Source organism: Gavialis gangeticus, unplaced genomic scaffold (assembly GCF_001723915.1).
Source record: "Gavialis gangeticus isolate Ggan-Ray unplaced genomic scaffold, GavGan_comp1, whole genome shotgun sequence".
Lineage (NCBI taxonomy): Eukaryota > Metazoa > Chordata > Crocodylia > Gavialidae > Gavialis > Gavialis gangeticus.
The window spans coordinates 49,815,378-49,841,391 of NW_017728996.1; the positions used below are offsets into that span (position 1 = coordinate 49,815,378).

Below are 26,014 nucleotides of genomic sequence, written 5' to 3' on the forward strand. Positions count from 1 at the left end.
TAATACTACATCCAATCAGGTTTATCTTAAGCCAGTTTCAGCCATTTGAAAAGTGGTTTAAGTGCACTGAACTTCTGTTCTGTCACAGGCATAAACCAGTTTCCAGGGGAACAAATGGTACGCGGCCATGTAATAAAAGCTGGCATTCTAATGTGTCTGCACAAAGGGGCAAAATTAAGTGCTGAGTTAACCTTGAGTTTGGTAAATTTCTGAGTGCCTGACATTCAGTGTCCTCATTCCCAATCTCCAACTCGTTTCCAGATCCCAGTTCCCCTGGCTCCATGAAATAGCCTGTCCCTTTCCCATGCTGTTTGACTCCTCCAGTCCCACTCACCAAGCATGCCCCAGTCTACTCCCCTCCCTACCCACCAGTCCCATGTTTGTCCTCTCTGTCTTTTAATCTACTGGCTTCAACCTCCATGCTAAGTGCCAGAGGTGATCCTTCAGCACACAGGAGAGACAGATGCCATGTTCCTAGTTCCAGTGCCTAAAGCACCTGGGAGACTCCGGATCGGCTTTGACTTGGTGTCCCTGGGCCGGGGCACACTCAGTCACCCTGGGTCAAAACTGCATGTGCATTCTGAGAGACTCAAGCGTACAAAGAGAGAGTATCTTTGGACAATTTTAGCTGCTACAACCAAAGACATTTCTATTGAGTATGTGTAAATTGTGATTTTCACTGCAACAAGGACAAATCTGAGCAGGTTCTTCATGGCAATGGCAAAAGGCACACCCCTGACACGAAGGCCATCAAGTGTCAAGTGTCTGGTGCAAAGTAAGATGGTGACACCATTATTCAGAAGGTCACCAACCTCTGTAAAGGGAGCAAAGCAACTTTGTTTTCCCCATGCCTGATTCTCAGAAATGGCTAAACCATTCTGCTTGAAATCTATAATGAGAATTCAGTCCGAGGCAGATACTCAGCAAGCACATTTTAGGTCAGATGGTTAAAGCTGGATAAAATCATAGGCACTTGCAAACAGGATCTCAAAACAGAGGCATCAGGCAACCTTCAATTATAGGCAGCACTGCCAACCTTGTCTATAATAGGCATCAGGCCGCCATACTCAGGTGGTGTAAATAAATGTATTTCCAGTGAAGTGAATGGATTCACCCCTAATTTACACCAGCTGCAAAGGTGGCTCATGGTGCTTTTAGAGCCAGTGGAACATGCCCCACTGGCTGTCCCATAAACTGGAGCTGTATTTATCCATCACATGGACAACAATGGCAAGTTAAAATTCTACCTTCTCAGCTGCATTCAGGGGTTTCACTTTGATCCTTATGGATCATCTGTGGGGCTGAAAAGACAGGCCAGCCTCCAAGGTTCATTGGATTCTCTCATCGTTATCCATCCCCAGCTTCTCCTTTAACTTAATTTTTCCAATAGGTAACACACAGGGACACAGGCAGGCTCCATGTAACACCACAGGGCATTTTTCATTCATTTCCATTTACTTTTGGTTTCCCCAACTAAACATGCAACTTGGTGGCACCAGCTCACAGGAAATCTCAGCTTCAAAATGGTTGCCAGAAACCTTGGAACAGACTGGCTGGCCTGACAGCATTTAGGGGCAATGGGGAAGGCACCTTGAAATGTGCAGGGCCTCATGCACTGCTCATTGCTGCCAGTGGAAGAGGTACCACTGACCTTACTGGCACGGAGACCAGCCTGTAGGAGAGCTTGTGAAGTGGACAAAGCAGACAGTGGGGATGACTTGCCTGTAGAAAAAAAATGGAGTCGTTGCTTCTGACCGTTAAAAATATGGAAAACTCTCTCTACCTGTAGCTAGTCTCCTTCTCCAGGGAAAACACCCTATTACTTCCCATGCCCATCTCCCTTCTGCATTTCAAAAAAGTAGCACGTGCCTTGTCACTTTGTGTATTTGAGGGCTACACCCGACCTGCAGGTTTCCCTCCTAACTTTGACTTTAGGCAGGTACAACATCCAGTTTCACCTTCTTACTGACCCCTTTGATGATGGCAGATAGGGATGGAGGGATCTATGTAGTCTCCTCTACCCCACTCCCACCCCACCCCACCCCACCCCTGACAAAATCTGCTAGGCCAAACCCACCCCTGGCATAGCACCATTGTTCCTAATGAAGTTATTTCAGAAACAGATCTGTCCCCACATGCTTAAAGGAAGAAAATACAAATCAGAACTGCTGGCTGCTGTGCTACAACATTATGAGTAATAATGTGCCTCTGAAGCTGTGCCTCTGTCATGACCAGGGCTATGAGCATGAACAGTTTACTTTCCAGCTCATGCACTTCATCCTCCAAGGCCCTGCTGGGCCTGTCTCCATCTCTCCTTCTGTCTGAATCTGGATCCTTTGTCTCCACGGAGCTTTAAAGAACTTGTCCAGTCCACTCTTCATCTCCTCAGGTCTTGAGATTTGGGAAGGGGCCACCGAATCTCATCCCTAAAGGCACACTGGGTGCAGACAGTTCCATTATCCCCACACTCCCTTTGGCTGAGTGCAGGAGAGCTGTTGTGGTTGGAATTCAGGCCCCCAGAGGTGATGGAAAGGAAGGCCAATTGGAGAGGGAGAAAAAATGACTCTCAGGGTCTCTGTATTTAGGGTCTGCTGGAAGACATCTCATCCCTTCCACCCTTTTTTAAAAGCTGAATTTGGAATGTGGGGACAACCTGGAGCTTGGTCCATGATGATATGAGGGGGAAGAGCAGAGGCTTTGGCAAGCCGGGGGTTGTGAGCATGGAGGACCCTCCTGGGCAGGATGGATCTGAGGGCTGCAGTTCTCAGGGGTATCAGGAGAGCAGCAGCAGAACTGGTTCTTGAATTATTTATGCACTATGAAGGCCAAGACATTGACATCTGGTGCCAAAATAAGGCACTGGGGCTCCATTCAGGAAAGGTGCTGGGCACTCTAACCTGACTCAGCAAAAAGTTTGAACACATCCTTAAATATAAACACGAGTTAAAACACCTTGCAGGACAGAGCCTGGTTCCAGTCACTGCCTAGGCTCCCCCAGTAAGCCTGATTCCCCATTGCTCTACATCTGGTGCTGTCATTTACACAGTGCAAAACATGTGTGACCAGTCATGAATAAGAGTATGGGGCACCCATTCTGCACTAGTGCTGTTGAGCCTTCAAGAGAAGCAGGCCCACTGGACTTTGGGCTTCATAAGCCTGGAAGAGAAAAACTGGTGAGGCATGAAGAGTTATTTGACATCTATAGGAAAATGAGACCAACCTAGTAGCATAGCCAGGTCTATGAAGTACATGTGGGTGGAGAGGGGATGGGTTTATGGTGACCTGTTGTCTCTACGGGCAGAATATGTAGTGAGGGTTGACAGGGCTGGGATGTATTGTTCATAAGTTCCCGTGTTCCCTATCGTACACCCCCATGGGAGAGTCTGAAGGTATGCTGCCTGCTACCCTGTGGCACCAGGTGTTGTTTGTGCAGCTCCAATTCCTGTCAGGCAATTTCTTGTTCATTGTCTGAAAAAGAAATAAAAATTGGTGAAGAAATACAAAATTAACTGACCTGCCATGGGAGGCTGGGGAAGAGGAAGGAGACTATACAAAGAATGTGAGAGATCTTCCCAAGAGGAGCAAAGAGCACAGCCCTCTCTAGACGCAAGTTTGTCAAAGGGCCCAGCAGCCTGGGCGACCAGTGGAGGTCATACCACATGGACTGAATATTTCTTCACAAAATGATGGGAAAGTGGGTTTTCGGCTAAAAACATTAAAAACAAAATGCCAATTCTGAAATGCCACACAAGTGCCTCATAAGAGCTAAGGTTGGAGACGGTCACACTGCAGCTCTCCTCTTCCACCTGAGCCTCCAGATGGACTTAATCTTATTCTCCAGGATTTGTTCCCAGTCAACTGCTGGCAAACTTGTCAGTTCCGTGGTGGGGAACTGTGGGAAGACACTGGAAGACTATCCGTTCTCAGGTGACCTTGACCATGTACTCGCTGCAATTGGGACTGGATTTGTGACCCATGTCTCCACACTGTGCAAAATTTAAGTAAGCCTATCCTTGAGGCTATCCTTGAGGCCTATGTGTCTGGATGGTAGTGAAGGAGCCCATGCCAACCACAACCATGTAAATTAGTGGTTGGCATGGGCTCTCTAGTGGTTTTGAAACTCTTTAAACCTCTACAGGTTTTCCTAATTTAATAGCACCCCATTTCACTATCTACATATAATATGAATATTATAAACTTAACATTAATTAATGTGTTATTAATTAATCATGTTACTAAATTATAATATAGACTGTAGCATACATGGAAATCTGTCACTGCCTGTTCCCTACCAGGTACCAAATGGTAGAGAAGTCTATTTTATATCCCTGAGTTCATTCCCTGCAGAGCACTCAGTCACCGGTGGTGTGACACTACACACTTCCAGAGACACAAAACCAGAAGGAAATGAACCACAGGTCTCGATTCAGCTCTCAAACAGGCATAAATAAGGAGTAGTTCCAATGAAGCCAGTGGAGTGACACCTGGGCAAATGGGAGCAGGCCCAGAGCCAGGCTTTGCAAGTGGTCACAGGACTTGGGGCATATTCTGAGCAGACAGCAGCAACCCAGACAGGAAGCGGTGACGTAAACCTCAGTCCGACAATGCTGGCACAGATATGCTGACAGTCATGCAATTAACTGGCATGACTCATGGTGTAGGTTTGAAGGCCAAGCCTTCTCTGTGCTGCATGGGCCTTCATAACCCCATGTTGATTTTCCCCCTTGGAAGCATAAGTTACATGAAACTCAGGCTCCCACGCTGTCCCTGGCTCTGCCTGAGCTGCTGATGGGTGACTGGTGCATTATCAGCTGCCTTCCCAAGCAGCTGGAGTGCCAGCTCCATCATAGCTCCCGGCTGGCAGCTCGTCTAAAGAAGAAGAGCAGCCCTGCCTACCCAGCTGTGATACCAGTCTGTCTCAGAGCAATGCCAGCCTCGTTGATACCTGGCACCCCTCACTCTAGCCTGCCTTATGTTGCATTTGCTCGATGACTCTTTGCCTGGCTGACAGACAGCTGGGAGCAGCAGGTTACAAAAACACCTTTGGCACAAGGTGGCTGCTGCCCGGGGTCCTCTGCTAAAAGCCACCTGCCACCATGCACTCCCAGCTGTGACATCAAGGCCACTGAACACAGACTCTGCTTGGAGCACGGGGGCATGCCTTTCTCTTCTTGACTTTGATGTTAGCAGTGTTATATCTGGATTTTGTATTTATAGTGAATCTCACTCCTCTAGTCCCTTGGGCTCACAGAAGAATCCTCTAGCTACCTGCTTCTGCATGGCCTATGGGAGAGGGCAAAGGGAGGGCACCCCCAGAGGGGACATTCTCATGGAGTGGCACATTCCTGTGCCTAGCTGACGAAACCAGGACTCCTGTAAACAGTGTTTTGTGCAGGCCTGGAGTCCTGACAGGGTCTGAGGAGTGGAAGGTTGGCCACCATCCCCTCTCTCACTCAGAGCCACTCTTCTGGACTATAAGACAGAGGCCCTCTACAGCCAATGCTCACCAAGGAGCTCAAAGAACTTTACACACTGTTGAATTTAGGTCAAGACCTGTGCAGAAACTGATGCACAACCTGCTAAGGGCCTTGACCTCATTCACCCTGTGACTGAAGCAAGTCAGGAGCCCTGGCTGCCAGGCATGGAGCGTAATGACAAGGTCATACTTTCACCCCCAGGGTAACGCCAGAGGAGCTGATATTCTTAATGTAGCAGAGGCTTCCACAACTGCAAACCTCCCCAGTCTGACAGCTGAATCCTGAGTGCCAGGATCACACCCAGGACACAGGGCACTCATGACTGCAAGTACAAATATCAGGCTTCTGGTTGCAGTGCAAAGAGGGCCTGGTTTCCCTTTGCAAGCTTCATGCTGCCCTCCTTCTCACGGGACACCCAGCACTGGAGGGCACCAATACATCAGTGCAGACCCCAACTTCTGAGAACTAAAGCCACATATGCCTAAAGTGACTGGCAAGAAGAGTAAGAAGCGTCCCTCTCTGTGGTGCCCCAAGCGGGCTCTCCAGTTCACTAACACCAGAACTTAGAGATCGATGCCTTTGTGGTATATATAAGGATGCTTCCATCTATCTTCAGTTAAATGGGCAACCTTGATATCAGCCATATTCTCACTCCTCCTTTGGAGTGGCTTCTTCTTATAAACTACCACAACAGGGAGAAGGAGAAGCAGCAGCAGCAGCAGCAGCCAGATGGGGTAGAGTGGCTTAATGCTGTAGCCAGCATTTCCAAAGGTCCGTGCTTTGGTGGTATCACCTTGATGTCCCCATTAAACAAGCAGAGAGGTGGTTCAGGGTCAGTGCTAAGAAATCTCCCATCACTCCCCTTTTCCCAGAGGTTGATTCTGCCCATGAAGCACAGGCTGGACAGAGACAGAGCATGTGTGCATGTTTTCAAAGCTCCTTGCACAGAATTGAAGAAGGGGAAAAGAGAATAAAGCAGCAGGAGAATCCCATAAGAGGCCATTATTCAGGCTACATTTCTGCTGAAAAAGCAGTCAAAGAGCAAGCAAAGGGACTCCTCAAAGATAGAGGGTTAAGCAAACAATCTGCATAGGAGATGAAAAGTGAGGAGGCAATGAAGACAAGCACATGCAATCTGCTGAGGCTTGCAGGGAAAAGATAAGGCCAGAGAGAGGAGAAGAGAAAAAAAACCCAGGCAAGTTAGTCCTCTAGCTAAAGGTGTGAAGGAAAGTAAGAAAAGGCTTTTTATTAATCATTCAGGATGAAAAGAAGCACCAGAGAGAAAGCAGGGCCATTAATAACAAAGGAGGAGGAAAAATTAATGGTGACTCAACAATGGCTGACAGACCAAACCTCAGTTAAAACATCTGCTTTGAACAAGAAAGGAAACGTGTTTCAACCACTGAGAAGATCCCAGGAAGAAAATAAGTTGGCAAAGAGTAGGTGTGAGAATATACAAAAAAAATCTAACTCTGCAACCCAGCTGAGCAGGACCCTTCATTTTAAAGACATTGTCTAATTAATTCAGGATGAGGATTTTCAGAGCTATCAGCCAAAGTCAGGAACCCTGTTTCCTTTGATTTTTATTGAGAACTCCCCCCGGGCCGCCCTGTGGAAATCTCCTCCTCAGAGCACATGGGACACATTTGGTTTCATCATGGAGAACTTTCAAAGTAACAATCATTTGAACATATGTAGTTCTAATCTTCCCAAAAGGAAGGAAGAACAGTCTTGATAATGACTATTTCAAAGGCTAGGAATAGTGAAATAATAGAAGTTAATAGGAGGGGAAAAAAAGTCACTGAACAGCTAAAGCATAATGGATCCATCATCCAAGATGGCCCCATGCTTGGATGAGATAAGCTCATGACTGAAGAGCAACAGCCTGAAACAGATCCTGAGCAAAAAGGAGGCCATGTGGATGGGCAGAGGAAAATGCATGGATGAATTGACAGCCACAGTGCAGTCTCATTTGCTGGAAAATAATCTTGGGATCTTTACTGATGCTATGCCCTTGTATCATATCCTCGCCTAATGCTTCCTGGCACCTCTGGTTGGCTGGGCAATACCAGCCCACAATGGCAGACAGGGACCTGGCCTCAGCGAGTCATGCCTTCAACACCTCTCAGCTGAACTACAGCGAGGCAAGGTATTTTGTCATAAAGCCTTTGACACATAAGAAACTCCAACCCAGAGCACTGCAGCACATCTCAGCCCCACACATGCCTGCAAGCCCTTCAAACCTGCCTTCTACCTCTCTACAACAGCACTCTGCAAAATTTTTAATCATATTCAAGGGCTCTATTCTTATCTCTGAGGTGTTCCTTGGCTAGGGCCCAGGACATCGAAAGGATTGTCTACATCTCTCGAATGCAAAACACGGCTGCATGCTTCACAACAGACACAGTGGAATTCCCTTTAACACAGGCAACAACTCATCCGTGCAGGAGACAGAGCTTTCTTGAGGGCTGGACTGAGACTCTGGAATGAATTCCCCTAGGAACTGAAGACAATCACAAACCTCCCCATCTTCTGTACATTTAATACACTCCTAGCAGGTGCTCAGACACTACACTGATAAGTGTGGTGTATGTATATGGCAGAAAGGGGAGGGAAGGGAAGGGAAGCTGCACTGGATACTTGGAAAATATACATTTTAGCCAACCTGACTGTTCTCTCTAAGAGATTACAAAATCAATGGATGATGGAAATGCAATAGAGAGAAAAATAATGTGCTTGGATTTTAGTGATGATACTACTGAACTTAGCTAAAAGTCTTACTGGAAAATTGGATTGTCTTGGGATAAAATCACTGATGTGAATTGAAAAGTGGCTGAAAGTCCATGAACAAAGAAATGGAGCTAAGCAGAAATGGATCGATGCTAGGGGCAGTGTCAAGGCGTACGGAGCCCAGACCAGGGCTAGCTCTGGTTTAACTTAACATCTTCATAGCTTATCTGGCAGTGAAAGCCAATAGCCCGCTAATAAATTCACAGCAGGGTGACACAGAGCAGTGAGGCACTGCAAACACCATGGAGATAAAGGGACTGGGACTGGAAACACACTACAGAGTTTTGCCAGCATCACTAGGTTGGTTAAGTGTGTAAAAACATCAGTGCTCAACCAGTGTCGCTTTGACAGCCACGCACAGGTATGGCCACAAAAGAAGGCCTCTTTCAGTTTGGCTTATATTGTTGTGGAGGTGGCGTAGCTAAAAAATCCCTTCTGATGGTGAAAACAGACTCTCCACTTGGAGTGGAGGAAGGGAGGAGGCTGCAGACACAGCTGTCTCTGCATAGCTACATCAGTACAGGTTCCACAGCCTTGGAAAAGCCACTTGAAAGATCAGAAGGGCCAGAGTCCAACACCATATAGTACAGCGGGGTGGCCAGCCTGCAGCATGCACACCACCATGGGCACAGGCAACTTCTATGTGTGCAATGGATGAAACAGGAAGCATGGGGCAGGGAGCAGAAAGCAAAGCAACAGATCAGGCAGGGGAAGGGGATTGGACTGGTGCTTGGGGGGGTGTTCAGGGCTTCTGCCACACCTGCCAGAAAGGTTGGCCTCCCACTACACTAGCACAGCGCCTGGTAGCATTTTCAGGGTGTGGGACAGAATGATCCAGCTTGGGTCACAAGCAAGTGGGCAAGCAAACATCTGGACCCAGCCACTGCCACCGCAGCACCAGGAGAGCTCCAGCCACTGAAGTGCCACATTTGAGAGCTGGATTAAATGGCTGGATTTGGCCAACAGACTGTAGGCTGCTGGCCCCTGTACTAGAGCTTTCAATGGGAAGCTGTGTTGGTTCATCAGGTGTTCAGTTAGCTGTGTATGTTGCCAACTGGCAGCTCTCCCTCCAATGGACCCTGCAGGCAAATGCCAATGGCAAAAAGAAAATGCCCCTTACCTTCTTTGTTCTCTGCACTCTTCAAAGGCTGCAAAGCTGTTGGAAAGAAGAGGAAAGATACAGAATGGTGCTTAATTCGCTAATGAGGGCTCAATATGTGACAATTAGCAGTAGACTTAGCGTTAGGAAATAGACAAGACCTGACCATATCTCTGAACGGTAATACAATCCAGGATCCCTCTTTCCCTCCACCCACCCAGTTTAAATCAGTAACCCTAGCAGCTGCTCCTGACTGTTGTTACAGGAGTACTTGTTGTCTGCATATATGTAAATAGAGTTAACAGATAATATGCCAGTAGATCGCACTCATGTTTATGTAGCATGAGTTTTATACATTGCAAATGGCTCCCTGTGCAGCTGTTTCTATCAGCTCTTAACAAAAGCCAGCGTCCTGATCAGGCAGAGAAAGCCTGCTTCCTTTTACACAAACATTTTCCAGGCCCTCTTATGGAAACAGCTGCGGCAACATGAAAACGGTGGTCGCTGCATCTTCAGCTTCCAAATTCCAGCATTCACAGAATCCAAAAACTAACCGCTGAAATTTACAATAGAGATTCAAAAATCAATCTTGTGTTTATTTGGAGGTGGGGCCAAATGACTGATCTGGGGAGAAGGGGTGCACGGTTTATCTTCCAGCAAAATTTAATGAAGGGGAAAAAACATCTCTTTGACGATTCACAGCATTTATCAGCTTCCCACAACAACTGTGCTCGCCAGCTTCCACCACAAACCAAGCCTCACTCCTTACATCTTGCAGGCAGCAAAACCATCAAGGAGATGGGATCCCAGGCACGCTGACTCCCAATGAGAGATTAGGCACGAGCCAATCTGTACACAACAAGGCTATTGTTGTGCTCAGAGCAGATAAAGGGAATCACCAGGCATATAATTAACTCATTTGATTACAGCAGAGCGCTGCTATCGTTTTTTATTAAAAGATAACATGGCTTATCAGGGACCTGCCAGTCTGCTCGTGGGTTGGGGGGGTTCACTGACAAGGCAGCTGGGCTGCCTCAAAAAGCTGCGGAACAGGATCTGGGTACCCGCATAATAATGTATGTCAGCAAGTGCGTGCAACAGGGTGAGCAGGGCATGTTGTTGTAAATATGTGGCAGTGTGTACAAGGTCAGGCATCAGCATGGTATTGCATGCACGAAGTCCATTCATGCAACACTTCATACCACTATATCCATCTCTTTGTGCATCCATCTACCTGCAGTAGAACCATGGGCTCCTCACAACTGTTTATGAGGCATGTGGAAGTGTGTGAGTGTGCAACCTGATATACGCACATGGCTGTGCCCATGCAGCAGCATGCACGGAAGGTGCAGTGTGCATGGCTCTGCGTACCCATGTTTGGGCCTCAGTGGCTTTATGTACAATGCGCACAGTTCACTGCATATGTGAATATGCATATGCAACATGCACATGGACAAGGATAGGTAGACAAAATTGTGTACATGTGACCTGTATGCTCTAGTACGCACTCATGACAGCACATCCAAGAGGTGGCACATTGGCTTTATCTGCTGTCAGACAATCTCAAGGCCAGGAACTGCCTTTACTCTTAGCACTCTCATGAGTTTCATGTTGTTGAGCATTGTGGGATTGACAGCCTGGGAACCGTCTGCTTGTGTGTAGAGATGGGACCTTGGCAGGGCATGCTGCCAGAGCACAGCTCCCTGCAGACTGGACAGTCAGTCTCCCTGATCACAAAGCCCCAGGGAAACTAAGTCCCAACTGCCAGCTGGACTCAGCATGGGGTACAGTACACCAAGAACAGCCACTAATAGCACATGCAGCCAGGCAAACCACTCTGTGCCCCAGTTCAGCAAGTAGGGTAGTGCAGGGAGGATAAAACCAATCCACTGTCCTCTTGGGTTTCTTCTTTATCAACCCTGACCCTGACATTAAATCCAGGCTACTCCCCCCTGCACCAGGCACCTATTCAAAAAACAGTGCCTTTTTGAGACCTGACTTACCTGTCTTGGGTTCTTCTCCATCCTCGTCCTGATCCTCCATGCCTGGAAAGCAAAAGCCATGTGTATGTGAGAGAGAACTGCAGAGAAATCACTTGATGAATGGAAAAGGTTTAAGAGGCTCTGCCGACAGTCCGCAGTCCTAACCCACCACTGTGCTGCTATTCTGGTCCTGTCCCTCCCAGCAATTCCCATGCCCTTCACTTTTGGCCCAAAGCCCCTGCTAAGCCAGACTTCCTCTGCACCTCCTATTATGCCAATGCCCCTGAGTCCCAACCAGCAGTTCCACCACTATTCCAATTCTGTTCCATGCTCTCCCTACATGCACATGGCTCTGCTCATGCCCCACTGTCCCAGCCTGCCCTCCCACACAAATACAGCTTTGCATGAACATTTGTGTTCATCAGCCCCAGTAAGGAGGGGGGGGTGGGGCATGGAGGAGCCTTGAGATACTGAATGATGGCCTTTCTACACCTGCTCACTGGATCAAATAGATACAAGCAGGGCCTTGCCTGAAGTAATGACTTATTAGCAGCACATATGGAAAGAGGGGTGTGTAGAGGCAGTCACTGGATGCACTTAGTGGACCTCCCCCAGAGTAGGAGCCAAGGAAGGGGCTATGCCTGCCAATCCGACCCACCTTTGCTAGCTGTGTTGGTCTCTGCCAGGAACACGGCATGTCTGAGAAGTTGGAGTATGCCTAGAGATAGCCAGAGCCCCAGGCTGCCCCCTCCATTATCTCAATGCCAGAGCTGCTCCCAGTCCAAAGCTCCTGAGCTGTGAGGCATTGCAGCAAGCAGCCTAATGCTTTGGTGCCACAGCTGCCTCGCTAGTAATCCCAGAGCAGAGCCGGGCCCCAGTGACTGATGACTGAGATCTCCTCCCGTCAGAGGGGATGCAGATCAGCCTGAAGTGGCATGGACACCTGGCTCTCCCCCACCAGCTTCTTTATTTATAGCAAAGCTGCCATCTGGAGCTATGCTTGGAGAATGGCTGAACGAGGCTCAGTGTTCCCAGACTGGGAGCTTAGGAAGGGGACGGGTCTAGAGGCCTCCAACAAGCCTCAGGCTCCAGAATCGGTGGTGCCCACAGAGCCTTTGCTCTACAATACAAAATGGCCAAACAGGACTGCCTCTTCCACTTCTACCCTTGCAGGTAGCATGGGTGCAAGCAGTGCCATCAGACAACCCCTTCTAATACTTCTGCCAGCATTAACACTGATAACTCTGGATACTCTGCTAGTCATGGAAGTGCCCAATCCCCTTTGACAGCTTGCTGAATTCTTGGCATCAGTGACTTCCAGCCACAGTGAATTCTGCTGTCTAATTGCATACCCTGTGAAAAGGAAATATTTCCCCGAGTACGTGATATGTGTGCCCCTTTTCAATCTGGTGGAACAATGGAACACTTCCTTCTGTGTATGTTAGTTGCTATAGGTTCATATACCACTTAGCCTCTTGCAGAAACAGCTAGATTTGCTGCCCCCCCCCCATGGCTCTGGTTAGGCAGTAGGAAATGCCCTCTAACTACAAGGAGAGTTAAGTGCTGGAGTAGATTACCGTGGGAGCTTGTGGAACCTCTGTCACTGGAGGTTTCTAAGATAAGGTAATATAAGCATCCGTCTGGGATGTTTTAGCAATATTTGATCCTGCCTTGAGGCAGGGAAGTGCACTAGATGAACTCTCAAGGTCCCTTCCCACTCTATTTTCTATGTTTCTAGTTTATGGTGCCAAAAGTCTTGGGTTCATATTCTAAAGCAGCCTTGGCACCAGCGGTGAATATTAGCCCCAGTCTATGCTATGCAAGAGATCAGCCTAGAGGATCAAAACAGCTCCTCTGGCCTTAAAAACTATTAATAATTTGTTACTCTGGGTTTGGAAGACATGGGAAATACACGCCCCCAATCCACCTTCTCTAGATGATTCATTACAATATGCTTCCTTCACTGGCACAGCCTTGGAGAGGTAAGACATTGACAGAAAAGTCAGACATTTTTTCTGTCCCTCCTGAAGCACCAGAATCAATGGATTCCGTCTGCAACATCCTCCTTGCTGCCAGAAAGAGGAGGGCAAGAACTCAGTAAGCCTGGGTGGGGTTTTGCAGGGCCAGGCATTAGAAAAAGCCATCTTTTGCCTTGAGAAAATGAGCGGGCTGGACCTAAAGTCGGTAGGGGACGATGTACAGGGCATGCCAGCAAAGCTGTTTTTCCAGCAGCTTTGAGCACACCGCCTTTTTAAAGGTGCAAAGATCCCTTTTCCATGCAAATGCCCCTCTGTAAATAAAGAGCTGAGAAAAGGACAAGGATCCAGAAACTACAGAGCGGGGGGGAGAATGATTTTTCAAACAGGGCCTTTCAAAGTGCTTCCTGGGAGACATCGGCAGGGCTTTAATTAATTCTTTCAAAATTGAACACATGCAGGCAGGGATAAAGGAACAAGAGAGGCAGAGCGCAGAGCATCTGTGTCTCATGCTATTTCCTTGTGTCAATACGCTTGACATTTCCATGGTGGCAAGTGCTAGAGGCATCTTCTTAAATGAGAAGCTGTATGTATGCTTGTGTGCGTGTGAGACAGGCACAGACACAGAGAAAGCCTGCTTGTATGAGTGTGTGTATGTGTTTGCATTTGTGTGCGGCAGGGTGTACGAGTGTATGCGTCTGTAAGAGAGAGATTAAAATCTGAGTATGCCTCTGAGAGGGAAAGCAAGAGAAACAGTGTTTGCTTTTATGTATATAAAGAACTGAAGTGTGTGTGTGTGTGTGTGCGCGCGCGCGCGCGCACGCGTGCGCGCATGCACACATGCATGCCATCCCATGCGTGTTTGCAGCTGCCTACCTGTCACTTCAGAAGTTGCCTCTCTTCCACTGGGGGAGGATGCTGCTTCAGTGAAGAAAATGTCAGGCCAGATTGGGAGGCAGGTTCTGCACATCTGTCTCTTGGCTCACACCACCTTGCTGCTTCCAAAATGTCTGCCACACATCCCACACCAACAAACAACAATCAACCCTCCGGGGCAGTTCAGCTCCCCAAGGAGAAGCTGGCATAAGGGTCTCAGTAGGTGCGTCAATCACCAAATCAAAGGCATCAAAGGCTGCTGCTGCCAAACTAGGATATTACTCCCAAGGGTCCGAGAGGTCCAAGAGGGCAGGGTCCGAGAACACCAGACAACCTCATTTAACCCAAGGGATAGGGGCGCATCACAAATCTGGGAATAGGGTCTGGGGCAGATACCCAGTGCACACAGTACAACAACACAGCGTAAAAACCTTGGTTCACTGAGGCATCTCAGTCAAAGGGATTAATCTTGTGATCAATTTTTGGACACATCATTTTAGTGACAGCACTGCAAGCTTACATTCTGCTCCCACTAAAATAGCACAGCTACGAAACCAGCCACGTGAATCTGGAAACCTGCCTTTCACAGTCATTTTGCTTCACTTTCTGGCAGTAATAATGCCTTGCCCCTTCCTCCACGAATCTCACACTGCTGGGAAGAGTTCAGCACCGTGCCCAACAGCAACAATCCCTAACTCTTCCCTAATGTTTTTTACCAGTAAATCTCAAAACACTTCACAAAAGAAGTCACTATTACTGCCCTCTTTTACACATGAGAAAAGCTAGTACAGGGAGATAAAGGGGCTTGCCAGGGGTGAGTCTGGCAGTAGGACCCAAGTCTACTGTATGCAAGTCTTGTATTCTGTCTGCTAGGTTGCACCTTAGGCCGGTGCAGAGCCCACCCTTTCCAAGCTAAATAACCAGGCACAAATGTTTAAAGGCTCTCTTGCTGACTGGGTGGTTTTCCCTGGTCCCTTTCTCAGCAGGAAACAGGTGTGACTGGGTAAGAAGCCCAACCCGCAGCTATGCTTTCTGCCTTTATTCAGCTCTCTGCTGAATACGTGGCAGCAGATAGAAGAGCCAGGGAAGAAATTCCTAGACTAGCTTGGCAGTTTTCACTGACATTTAAATGTTTTCAGATTTTATGGACAAGCAATTTTCCCCCTAGCATTCTCCTCTTTTCCTTTCTTCCGACAGGCCATAAGTTAACCTACAACCCAGATATCACTGGGATGAGCAGTGAACGTCATCCGCGTATCAAGCCAATTCTCCTGCTCCACTCCTCTCCCATCCCATTACTGCCTTCTCCAAACACGCAGCTGGACCACCTTCCCATCCATGTGAAGTGGCCAATGCCTGGGTGCAGCTGAAAAGATTAGTTAGTAAACATGCTAATAAATGTGCTGGTTAGTATACAGTAATCTGTCACTGCCCTCTCCTGGCTGGGGACCTAAAGGAGAAAAAAGCCCAACTAACAGGACCAACAGGCAGATCAGAGTCTGGTGTTGCTCCTGTGGTAGACACAGGGAGGCGATGTGTTTCATCCCCATTGTGGTGGGCGCATATGTTTGCTGATGGCTGTGACGTTTGGATAGCTGCAGCTCCTCAGCGTTGCAGCTTCCCGGGGACATTCTAGCCACACTCATTTCACCCAGGCGTGATCCAGAATCACAGAAAATGAGGGTTGAAGGGACCTCAGGAGGTCACATCTAGTTCAACCCCTGCTCAAAGCAGGACCATCTCCAACTAGAACATCCCAGCCAAGGTTTTGTCTAGCAATTTGTGATGCTTGTTTGGAAAACAGAGGGGCACCCTGAGACTTCTCTACAGAGGGGCTCACCCTAAGATTTCTCTGCGCCTGCAGGTCATCTCCATGGCTACAAATGGACAGAGATTTCTGTTGATGCCAGGAAGCCTGAAATTAAACCATTCCACATTTGAGGTGAGCAAGCCACTGTGATCCATATCTCAAGCCTGAGTGGGCAGGGGAGCTAGACCAGATATGAACCCTGTTCTGACAAGATTCCTGGGTGTTTCTGTCCCTGCTATAGGCTATTTTAGGGCTATCCAACTGGTGGCCTATTGGCCACATGCAGTCTGTGAGAGGTTAAATGGCAGCTGCTGCACTCCCACCCAGCTGGCACAAAGTCTCTGGGCTCCCCCTCCCTCCTCTGGCTTCCCTTGTAGAGTGTGGCACAGCACAGCATGGGGTGCTCAGGGTGAACCTAGGGCTGCACAATATGGTGCTGTGATGAGAAGGGGTGTCTACATGTGGTCATTGCTTAGCGGTTGGACAGCCCTGGGCCATGCGAGTGGCTTAGAGTGGGGTGGGAGAGGCACATGTGTGGCCAACAGCAGTCTCTATAGCCAGGTATAACACAGGCCAGTGTGGCAGCAGCCTTCCCATGCAGCGCTCTGCCAATGCACGTCAATCCTGAGCAGAGGTGTCAGGGTTGAGATGTACCAGGATCGGGCCCAAGGGTTGGAGCAGTCAGTCATGCCAAACCTGGATCGCTTGGAAGCACTGTCAGGGGCCTCTGGGGTGAAATGCTCTCAGTCCCGCTCAGTCCCCCAGGAGATGCCCTGGGGTGGGCATTGAGCACACCTACCTACGCAAGAACTGGCTCTCACCACACCTTTCCATTGCTCACAGTCTCATTAAACAGGCCTCAAAATGTGCCCCACTCAGGACGCTGCCTGCCAGCCTCCTGGCTGCCCCCTACGGAGATAAGAGGCCTTCTGGAGCATTGCTGAAAACCAGGTATTAGTTATTAATGACACATGCACTCACACAGAGCAGTGGGACCTGTACTGCCCTCTCCACTGCACTACAGACCTGGGTGCCATGGAACAGGCGGCTCATAGTCTGGCATGGCGGAGACCAGGAGAATCCCACATTAGACCACCTTCACCCTGCTCCTTTTTAACACTTATCTTATAAATGCCCCTTGATCCAAAGCATAGAGGGGCTTCTCACCCTTCAGAACAGTCTTCAATCCATTTTAACCCATGTAAAAAACATATCACAGGCACCGGATATACACTCATTCCCCAGGCCCTGCCCCCACCAGAGTTAGGTCCCCGGAGGCAGGTTAATCTTCTGAGGCGACAAACCAGTTGTCATCCATATTTCAAGAGGTTTTCTCTGTCCAGTCAATAACTGTCTTGAATTATCAGCTTCTCTCAGGCCACAAGCCAGAAAAAACATGCATTACCTTCAGCAAAGAAGTCAGAGCATTGACTGAGATCCAGGGAGACAGGCTCCCATCACCTTGTGCAGAGAGGACAGCACCACAGGCATTATGGCTGCTACCTCTTAATACCCTCCTGCCCAAAGAATTCCCAAGTGCTTTAAAAGCTCTGGAACAAAAGGAAAGGGAACTTCTCACCACTTCCCTGAAAGGGAGGCCCCTGATTCCAGTGGGACGCAAACACATGCTTGAAGGCTTCCCTGAACAAAGATGCCTCTCTAAACTGAAGGCTGACTGCCTCCAAGAACTCCCCACCAGCACCACCAGCACCAGCGCCTCTTGGGCTGTTTACCTGCATTCTCTTCCTCTTCCTTACAGCTCTGGCGAATCTTCTTCCGGCACACATATGCCAAAGCACCCAGCAAACCAAGGAGGCAGATGGCAAGAGCGATGGTCACCCACAGGGCCACAGCAGGGAATGTGAGGTGTTGGCCTTGAGGAAAGAGAATAGAAAAACCACGGCTGTCAGTACTACCACCAGAAGACAGGGCAGGCACCTGGAGCAGCACCAGGACCCTACGTTCTCCATCCATGGTAGGGTCATGTCTGGTGGAACAGTGACACTAGATGCTTGCTGTCCTGAGCATCAGCTTCAAAAATGCCCAAGCTCAGCAAAATGCTTCATGGCATGCCTAACTGCGAGTATGACTGCAACACTGATTTCAATAGATCTGCTCTTAGGCTTTAAATTAGACACCTTCTTAAGAGCCCCACTGAGTCATGACCCAGGGTGATACATGTTGGAGATTTCTGGACCACATCTCTGTGGCTCTCAGTGGTCCACTGACCCATGTTCACTCAGGAGCTCTCACAGTCCCTCCTGATGTAGTGATCAACAGCTGTCCAGAAGGCTCAGATGACCCAATCCCAATCTGGATCCTCCTCTGATATCCAGAAGTCTGCTGGTGAACCTCACCAGAAAGGTCATCACCTTTCAGCACTTCCTGCTTCTTGGGAAGCTGTTTAAACCCCAATTAAACCTTAGGATCAGACTGATTCCACTTTTGAGTGAATAGATTTCCTGAGATAAAGATGGAGGTGTCCGATGTCCAGGGCTTGGTCCTGGGGCCTGCGCTGTTCAATTTCTTCATCAGCGATCTGGATGATGGGGTGGAAAGTAACCTGTTTAAATTTGCTGATGACACCAAAATTTGGGGGGAGGTGAGCACGCTAGCAGGGAGTGAGAGATTGCAGAGGGATCTGGATAGGTTACAGGGGTGGGCTAACAGGAACAGGATGCGTTTCAATACGGACAAGTGCAGGGTGCTGCACTTGGGCAGTAGGAACCAGCAGCACACTTACACAATGGGGAACTCCCTACTCGAGAGCACGGAGGCAGAAAGAGATCTTGGAGTCATTATTGACTCCAAGATGAACATGGGCCGACAATGCGAGGTCATGGTTGGCAGGGCTAACCGGACCTTGTCGTGCATCCACAGGTGCATCTCGAGTAGAGCCAAGGAGGTGATCCTCCCCCTCTACGCGACGCTGGTCAGGCCACAGCTGGAGTATTGTGTCCAGTTCTGTGCGCCCCATTTCAAGAGGGATGTGGACAACATGGAGAGGGTCCAGAGGAGGGCCACCCGCATGATCCGGGGACAACAGGGCAGACCCTACAGTGAGAGACTGCGGGACCTGAACCTATTCAGCCTCCACAAGAGAAGGCTGAGGGGGGACCTGGTGACCGTCTATAAACTCACTAGGGGGGACCAGAAGGGTTTGGGGGAGACGCTGTTTCCCCTAGCGCCCGCTGGCATAACAAGGAGTAATGGGCACAAGTTGATGGAGAGGAGGTATAGACTGGACATCCGCAAAAACTACTTCACAGTTAGGGCGGCTAGGAGCTGGAACCAACTTCCAAGGGAAGTGGTGCTGGCCCCTACCCTGGGGGTCTTTAAGAAGAGGCTGGATGCCTACCTGGCTGGACTCGTTTGAGTCCCATTTCTCTTTTTGGGGTTTTTTTGTTGTTCTCCCGCCCTGGCGGGGGGTCGGGCTAGAAGATCTACTAGGTCCCTTCCGACCCTAAATCTATGAAACTATGAAACTATGACCAAACCTTAACCTGCCCTACCATAACAGAGCAATGCAAGTCTTTGCCCAGAGCATGAAGAAAGAGGCAGTCAGATCTCCAGGTTTTAGAACAAGTCAAAGTGGTCTCCTCCTCCAGCTTCAAATGGCCGGTCACCTGGATTTCAAGCTCTGTCAGGTAAGCGTAATGACTGGCTAAAACACAAACCATGCAACACAGGTCTCGGATACACAAGTTACACGGAAAGGAGAAGGCTCCTGAATCTGTAACTGACTTGACCAACCAGCATCCCATGAATAAATCTGCTAGAGAGTGAATGAGTCCCTCTCAGATGTGTGCAGCAATAAAAAAGGATGCATAATGTATGAATTCTGACACTTAAAGAGCTGCTTGATAAAGGGGCAGTTACAACTGTGAGGTTTTAAAGTTCTCTCTATTACCTCCAAGTTTTGTGCAGCTCCCTGGGATGATTTGTACAAACAGCCTAATTTGCATGTCTGCAAATAATTTGCCTCTAATCATAAAATTCAGCTTAAAAAAAAAAGAAGCAACTGTGTAGGTTTAAAGCTGGTGAAAAAAGGGTCAGCAGCAGAGCTCTGGTGAATGGAGTTCTGTCTGATTATCAGCAAACATTGTCCTTCCTGTAAAAAGGAGGCATGATCCAGAGGTTAGGGCACTTGCCTAAGGTATGGTAATAGTACTTCCCCACTGCTATAAGGATAAATGCATTAAAGACTGTGAGGTGCTCAGACACGGTGCTAATGGGACCAGGTAGGTGCTAGACAGAGGTAAGAGTCACGGTCCCATCTGCTTCCTTCCACCCCTACACCCCTGACATTAGTAACCTGAACTGTTGCTAAAAATGGTTTAATTGCAAGTGCACAGTCCAGACTGAACCAGGCTCAGCTGCCTGCCCAGGGCTGGGCTCTGGTACAAATTTTGAAATGGTGCTGAATAGGATTTGGTCCTGCCTGAACTTGAAGCTTAACTGTTCTTAGCACTGCCTCAAGCCACAACCAGCAGAGAGTGGGTGGACCTCTCCCAGGCAGATGAGGCCTAAACTGTCCTAACTGGAAGCAAGATGGGAAGAGGGGGTGGAGGGCGTATATGAATTAGATAAAGTGTTTTTCCAAGCAACAGTTTCTAAGCAGAGTTCATGCTACTGGGTAACATGTTTAGATTTCTCTCTTTGGGGACTGTTAAATAATAGCTGTATTAATATATTCTAGTTATTTATATGTACTGTCCTACGAAACCTGTGTGTTTTATTACAATTTGCTGGAGGAAACCTGTTCTCTGGAATCTCTCAAATAATGAGCACCTTGGAAGACTTCCCCAAGGAAGCAGGTAGTTAAGCATTATCCTACAATAGTCTAGCCCCAACCCTGCCAATGGCCTAGTAAATGACCTTAGGTTTCACCTCTTTGTGCCTCAGTTTCTTCATACACAGAATGAGGATGATGGACCTTAACATCTTTGTAAAAGTGCTTTGTGCTGATCAGTGAAAAGTGCCCTGTAAGAACCCCGGGTACTTAAGCCTTACAACTATGGTGATGGGCCTTGAGATTTAGATTTGAGAGAGGCATGTTTAAAAACTTCTCCTCCAAAGGGCCCAGCTGCACTTGACAGCACCGGGCACTTGACAGCACCTGTGTAACGGCTTCGTGCTCTCCGGCCAATTGGAGTCTGGGAAACAACCACTGGGTGCTCTAATTGCTGCCTTCCACAGTGGGTCTGGATACGGCAAGAAAGGCAGGAAATCAGCAGGTTGAGTCACTCCATAAAACACTTCATTAACCTTTAAATAATTACACTAATAAATTCAAATCAGATGCTGATCTGTCACTCGTTAAGACTCCAAAGAGGAGACTTAGGTGCTGCTTCAACTTTCCTCTCATGCTTTTGCCTCAAATCTAACTCCATCAGAGATAGGAGTAGGCAGGGTCTCTTCCCCTCAGCAGGGGTCAGATACAGCCTGGCCTGCTCCTCATCCTTACCCTAAGGATCACCCTTGCCACTCAACACCATGGTAGGGATGGGGCATATGTTCCAGCAGCAGCACTAAAGGAGCTGGGTATGTTCATATGGATTAGGGCACAGAGACCTTCAGGAGGGAGAGAAAAAGCAGATTAAATTACTTTTACTGTACAGTAATGGCACAGGTACTATAGCTATTCTGCTGCCAGTGTGCTGTTCCCTCTAGGAGCTGTCCCCTACACACTCTAAAGAGCCTACTACAACGACTGCTAGATAACAGCAGGACTCTTAAAGCCCAGGTAGTAACATCCTAGGCATTTTGTACAAAAGGTTCAAACCCAGCTGATGTCCTGCAATGGGGAGAGGCACTACACAAATGGAAGCTTTTGAGCTGCTCCTGAATAATAACTGCGACTCCGTGTGTCTGCTTTAAATAACAGAAGACGCAGCCTGAGAGATGCAAGGCAAGTAAATTAATAATAAGATGCCTTTCTTCCCGCTTTTGTCTTTTCCTTTTATATCCTTGACGCCTGTAAGTGACTGTGATCAAAAGGGACTCGGATTTCCTCTCAGGAACAGGAGTGCAATAGCATCAGTGATTACACAAGCTGGGAAAAAAATGACAAAGCCCATCAATCTTCAGGCATCGGGACACCAGCCAATCGCCAGCTGGAATCAGGGAGGAGCTTCTTTGCCTTTAATCAGGTAGTTGCACACAAGAAGTGGCACTGGTCACTGCTGGAGACAAGAGAGTGGACTGCACTGGATACATCTGACCACAGGAAACCCTGCTGCTGCAGAGGATCTCAATTAACCAAGCTCCCCTCCCTGACACGTGCACATGCGCACACATGCACCTACTTTTTCCCAGGAAACAAAAGTGTAGCAAATGAGCCTTTTGTATTTAAATATTCATTTGTCCAGCAATTACTTCTATGGTGAAATGCAACTTGGCTTGGAGTGAGGAGAAAGAAAAATGTGTGCAATGCCTGAGCTGCTAGATAAAATACTCATCCAACATGCCTGTGATGCAGAGGGAGGACTGTGAGCTATGAAATGCTAGACAGTCCCAATTGACTGGTCCTGTTCTTAGCCTGCTCTGGAGTAAGAGTGCTGGATTCACCACAGGCACCATCACATCCCCTGAGCACATGACAAAGTGGCTGGTATACATGCCACTTTACAAGCTCCCGGCTGCCTGTCACAGCTGGCCAGAGCAGAGCTCGGGCTGCTCGCAGCAAGGGCTCCATGGCTGGCAGCAGCTGCCCCAGAGCCCAGGCCAGCTGTGGTGTGCTGAGCAGAAAGGCCCCACATGCCAGGCTCTGGCACACATGCCGGGGGTTGCCAATCCCTGCTCTGACACACTGCCCACTGCTCTTCATACCATTGGAAGACACTAGCTGAGCTCTTTCTCCAGGGCAATGAATTACTTTTCTCTGAAGACATGGGACTGGCTTTATCAGGAGAGAGGATCCAGGATATGAGCTGAGCATACTCTAGGAGACAACCAGGCTTGACTAAAAGCTTCAATCGGACATTTCTGCAGAACCAAGGAGGACATTTGCTTTCCTTTATGCAGCTGATTTTGGTGTCCCCCTAGTCCGCTACCTACAACGTTCCCAACATTAAACCCATCCATTTGGAATGTTCTGTGGTATATTTTTTCTCCCAGAAAACAGTTACCTGGGAAATCTGGCTCGCACTGTGTAAGCACTAGCCTTTCCCGAAGCAGCACTGGTCCTCCAGCCTCCAAGTAGCATGCATGCTGCAGTACTTAGGCTTTCTGGAAAAAGCACTGTGCATCCAGCCAAAAGGTTTATGCTCCATCGGGGACCCTCCTTCACAACTGAGCAACCACTGTACCAAGGATAATTAAGCACTAATTAATGTTACCAGTAAGTGTACAAGGTTATAAAGAGCTCCAAGGCATCAATAAAGCTGAGCTAGCGAGGACAACTGGAAGCCATTTATAACCAGGCTGTGAGCTAGGCACCTGCATGATCAAGAAGAGCCTCATAAAGCTTTTTATTGAGCAGTCAAACTTCTCTGAAAAGTTTAGTCTGGGAATTGGAACTGCCTTGGATCAAATCTGGGTCCCAATGTATGCAATGGGGCTAGCTTTCAAGGGGCCACAGTTAGGAAGATGTTTCCAGGATTCTCCTGAACAGAGCAACCCGGGTAGTTCAAACAAGCAGATACTGAATGACTGTCCCCACATATCCCAGATGCCCGGAACAGGTTCCCTCCAATCTCCTCACTTTGCATCGCCTCAGCACTAAACAAAGGTGAAGCAAGACCATACACCTACAGCAAACAGAAGACCATGAGTGGTGCCCAAGACATGAGCAGGAAAGCAGGAAGAGGAAGAGAGAACGTAGCCACAGGAATGTCTTATGTGGCAGTCCCAGAGCTGGCGTGCAAGGTGCTTGGCTTTCCCTGGCCTTGCTTCCAGGACTGCAGTGGCCAGAAGTGCAGCTCAGTACCTGTCCACATACTGATCTATTGCTCCAGGCTGGCACACACTGAACATATCACCATGCCTGGCCCCAGCTTGGCTCCAGGTTCAAGTTGCCCAGCAACACAGAGTTTGGCAGACTGTGTCTTTTGGGTGGGGGCAGTGGAAACGCAGGAGGGTTTAACACAGGACAGCAGGGTTGGGTGAATTTCAACAGGGGGATGGGAAGATGCGGATGGAGTCCAATGGTGGAAAAGGGGCCGAGTCGCACAGTGCAGATGGCATCAACAGGTTAGGAATAATTATTTTCCTGGAATGATGATTGCCTTTACAAGGCTTCAGGAGAAGGCAATTTTGGATTAGGTACTGCTCTGACAACTCAACACAACGAGGAGCCCTGTGTGTCCCCCTATACTGCTCTAATCTTCCCTGCATGGCTGGTCCCCTATTAACCATGTTTGTTGGGGCTCAGCTTTATAGACTACGGCTGCTCCCCTGGAGCTCACCAGCACTGCAGTAAAGGCCTTTGCTCCATGTACTTTTGACTGCTATGGTCCCTGCCATCACCATTTGTTCTTGCCCAACTGGGTGAAATGGGTGGAGCATAGGCATAACCCACCTACTCTCTGGCACATTCTGCCCCCCTTGGATGGGCCACAACTAGAGGTGGGCATCCCTATGACAGAACTGGACCTTTCAAGTCAAGCAGTTGAGGCTCAAGTTTTAAGACTGAAAGGTGCCAGGTTCAATCTCTGCTGGGGCAACCTACCCAAGATGCAGGAGGCCCCTATAGGAATTGAACCCACAACCTGAGCAGGATGAGCCCCACCCTAAACAGCCTTTGCTTTGGGAGAGGAGGGCTAAGGCACCTTCACCTCTGCCACAGGTTTGGTAATAAAACATCATCACACCCCATGCAGGGCCCAGGATCCCCAGCCCTGGAGCCTGCTTCACTCCTACCAGGCAGAGCTGCCTCATCAGCAAGGCTCAGTGCCACTGTCTCTCTCTGCTCCTAATGTTGCACTGCCAGTCTCCTTGAGGAAGCCCTATTTGCGTTCCCTGACTGTGATAAATGCTGCTAAACTCTTATTTATCGGGCCATCAGAGCAAGACAGTGTCAGAGGGAAGTGGCTAAGCTGAAAGATGCTCTCACAGCGCAGAACTGCCTGTACGATAAACAGTGTTTAATAAACTGGGCCTGTTTATATTTATGATCTGTTTTCACAGCTCCCTCTCTCTCAACTCTTCTACAAACAGGGCTGTCACCAAGTCAAAGGACCAGCCCTGAACTGTGAGGGAGTCATCAACAATCCTCTGGTGCCACTGTTAGCCTGCTGAGACCTTAATTAACAGCATATTAGCTGCAAAAGACCCATATAATGAGCAGAGCGCTCATCATAAACTTCACCAAGGCAGGAGCAGCAGTGCAAAATGGCAGTGTCCTTGCTGGAAATATTGCCATAATTACAGGGATAGTCATTGCTTAGGAATAACAGGACTCCATTAACAAAAATTAACATAATTATTATGGTGCTAGCTGAGCTTAAAAGTCATCTTACATTTACGTAGTCTATCCTGAAAGGATCCAAGTTGGAACAGAAAGACAGAGAGAGAGAGAGAGAGAGAGAGAGACATCCCTGCAGCTACTTCTGGGGTGGAACATACCAAACCCTGAACAGCTCACAGGTACCGAACAGTGCATGAAAGGAAATGAAAAGAAAAATCCTGCTCTGTTAAACTTAGGTGATTTAGGCTGGTGGAATACAACTATCTCAGCTGCAGGCTAGATAGGACGCTGGGGCATTATTTTAAAAAAAAAGTACTGTGGTATCTTTAATGCTCTCAAGCTGTCAGGTCCTTGATTTACATTTCAGTTGCAGCTCAGCTTTGTTTCTCTGACAACACAGCGCCCCGCAGTGCCAGGCTGGGACACTGGCTCCATGCTGCCTCTCTGAGAACACCACCTATACAGCCATGCACCCCCAATCCAACAGCATCTGAGCATCTTATGAGGGGCCCCCATGCAAGCAGACAGCAGGACTGCACGCTGAGCAGAGACGCACCTGGAACAGATTTTGTACTCATGCCAGTTGGTCTCCTAT

At 48.5% G+C, this 26,014-nt stretch overlaps 1 protein-coding gene across 2 annotated transcripts in view; it reads right to left on the minus strand.

Moving 5' to 3' along the window:
* Positions 1 to 2,679: 2,679 nt before the first annotated feature.
* CD276 (CD276 molecule) overlaps positions 2,680 to 26,014 on the minus strand; it is a 36,195-nt gene continuing 12,860 nt past the window's right edge. Inside the window, exons 5-8 of one of the 2 annotated variants that reach the window (XM_019504480.1) lie at positions 17,744 to 17,884; positions 11,370 to 11,411; positions 9,388 to 9,423; positions 2,680 to 3,468 (exon numbers count right to left, since the gene is read on the minus strand). In XM_019504480.1, coding sequence (XP_019360025.1) covers positions 3,446 to 3,468; positions 9,388 to 9,423; positions 11,370 to 11,411; positions 17,744 to 17,884 — 242 coding nt within the window. In that variant the 3' untranslated portion in view covers positions 2,680 to 3,445. The remainder of the gene's footprint in view (positions 3,469 to 9,387; positions 9,424 to 11,369; positions 11,412 to 17,743; positions 17,885 to 26,014) is intronic. The other variant, XM_019504481.1, reaches the window with a different exon arrangement.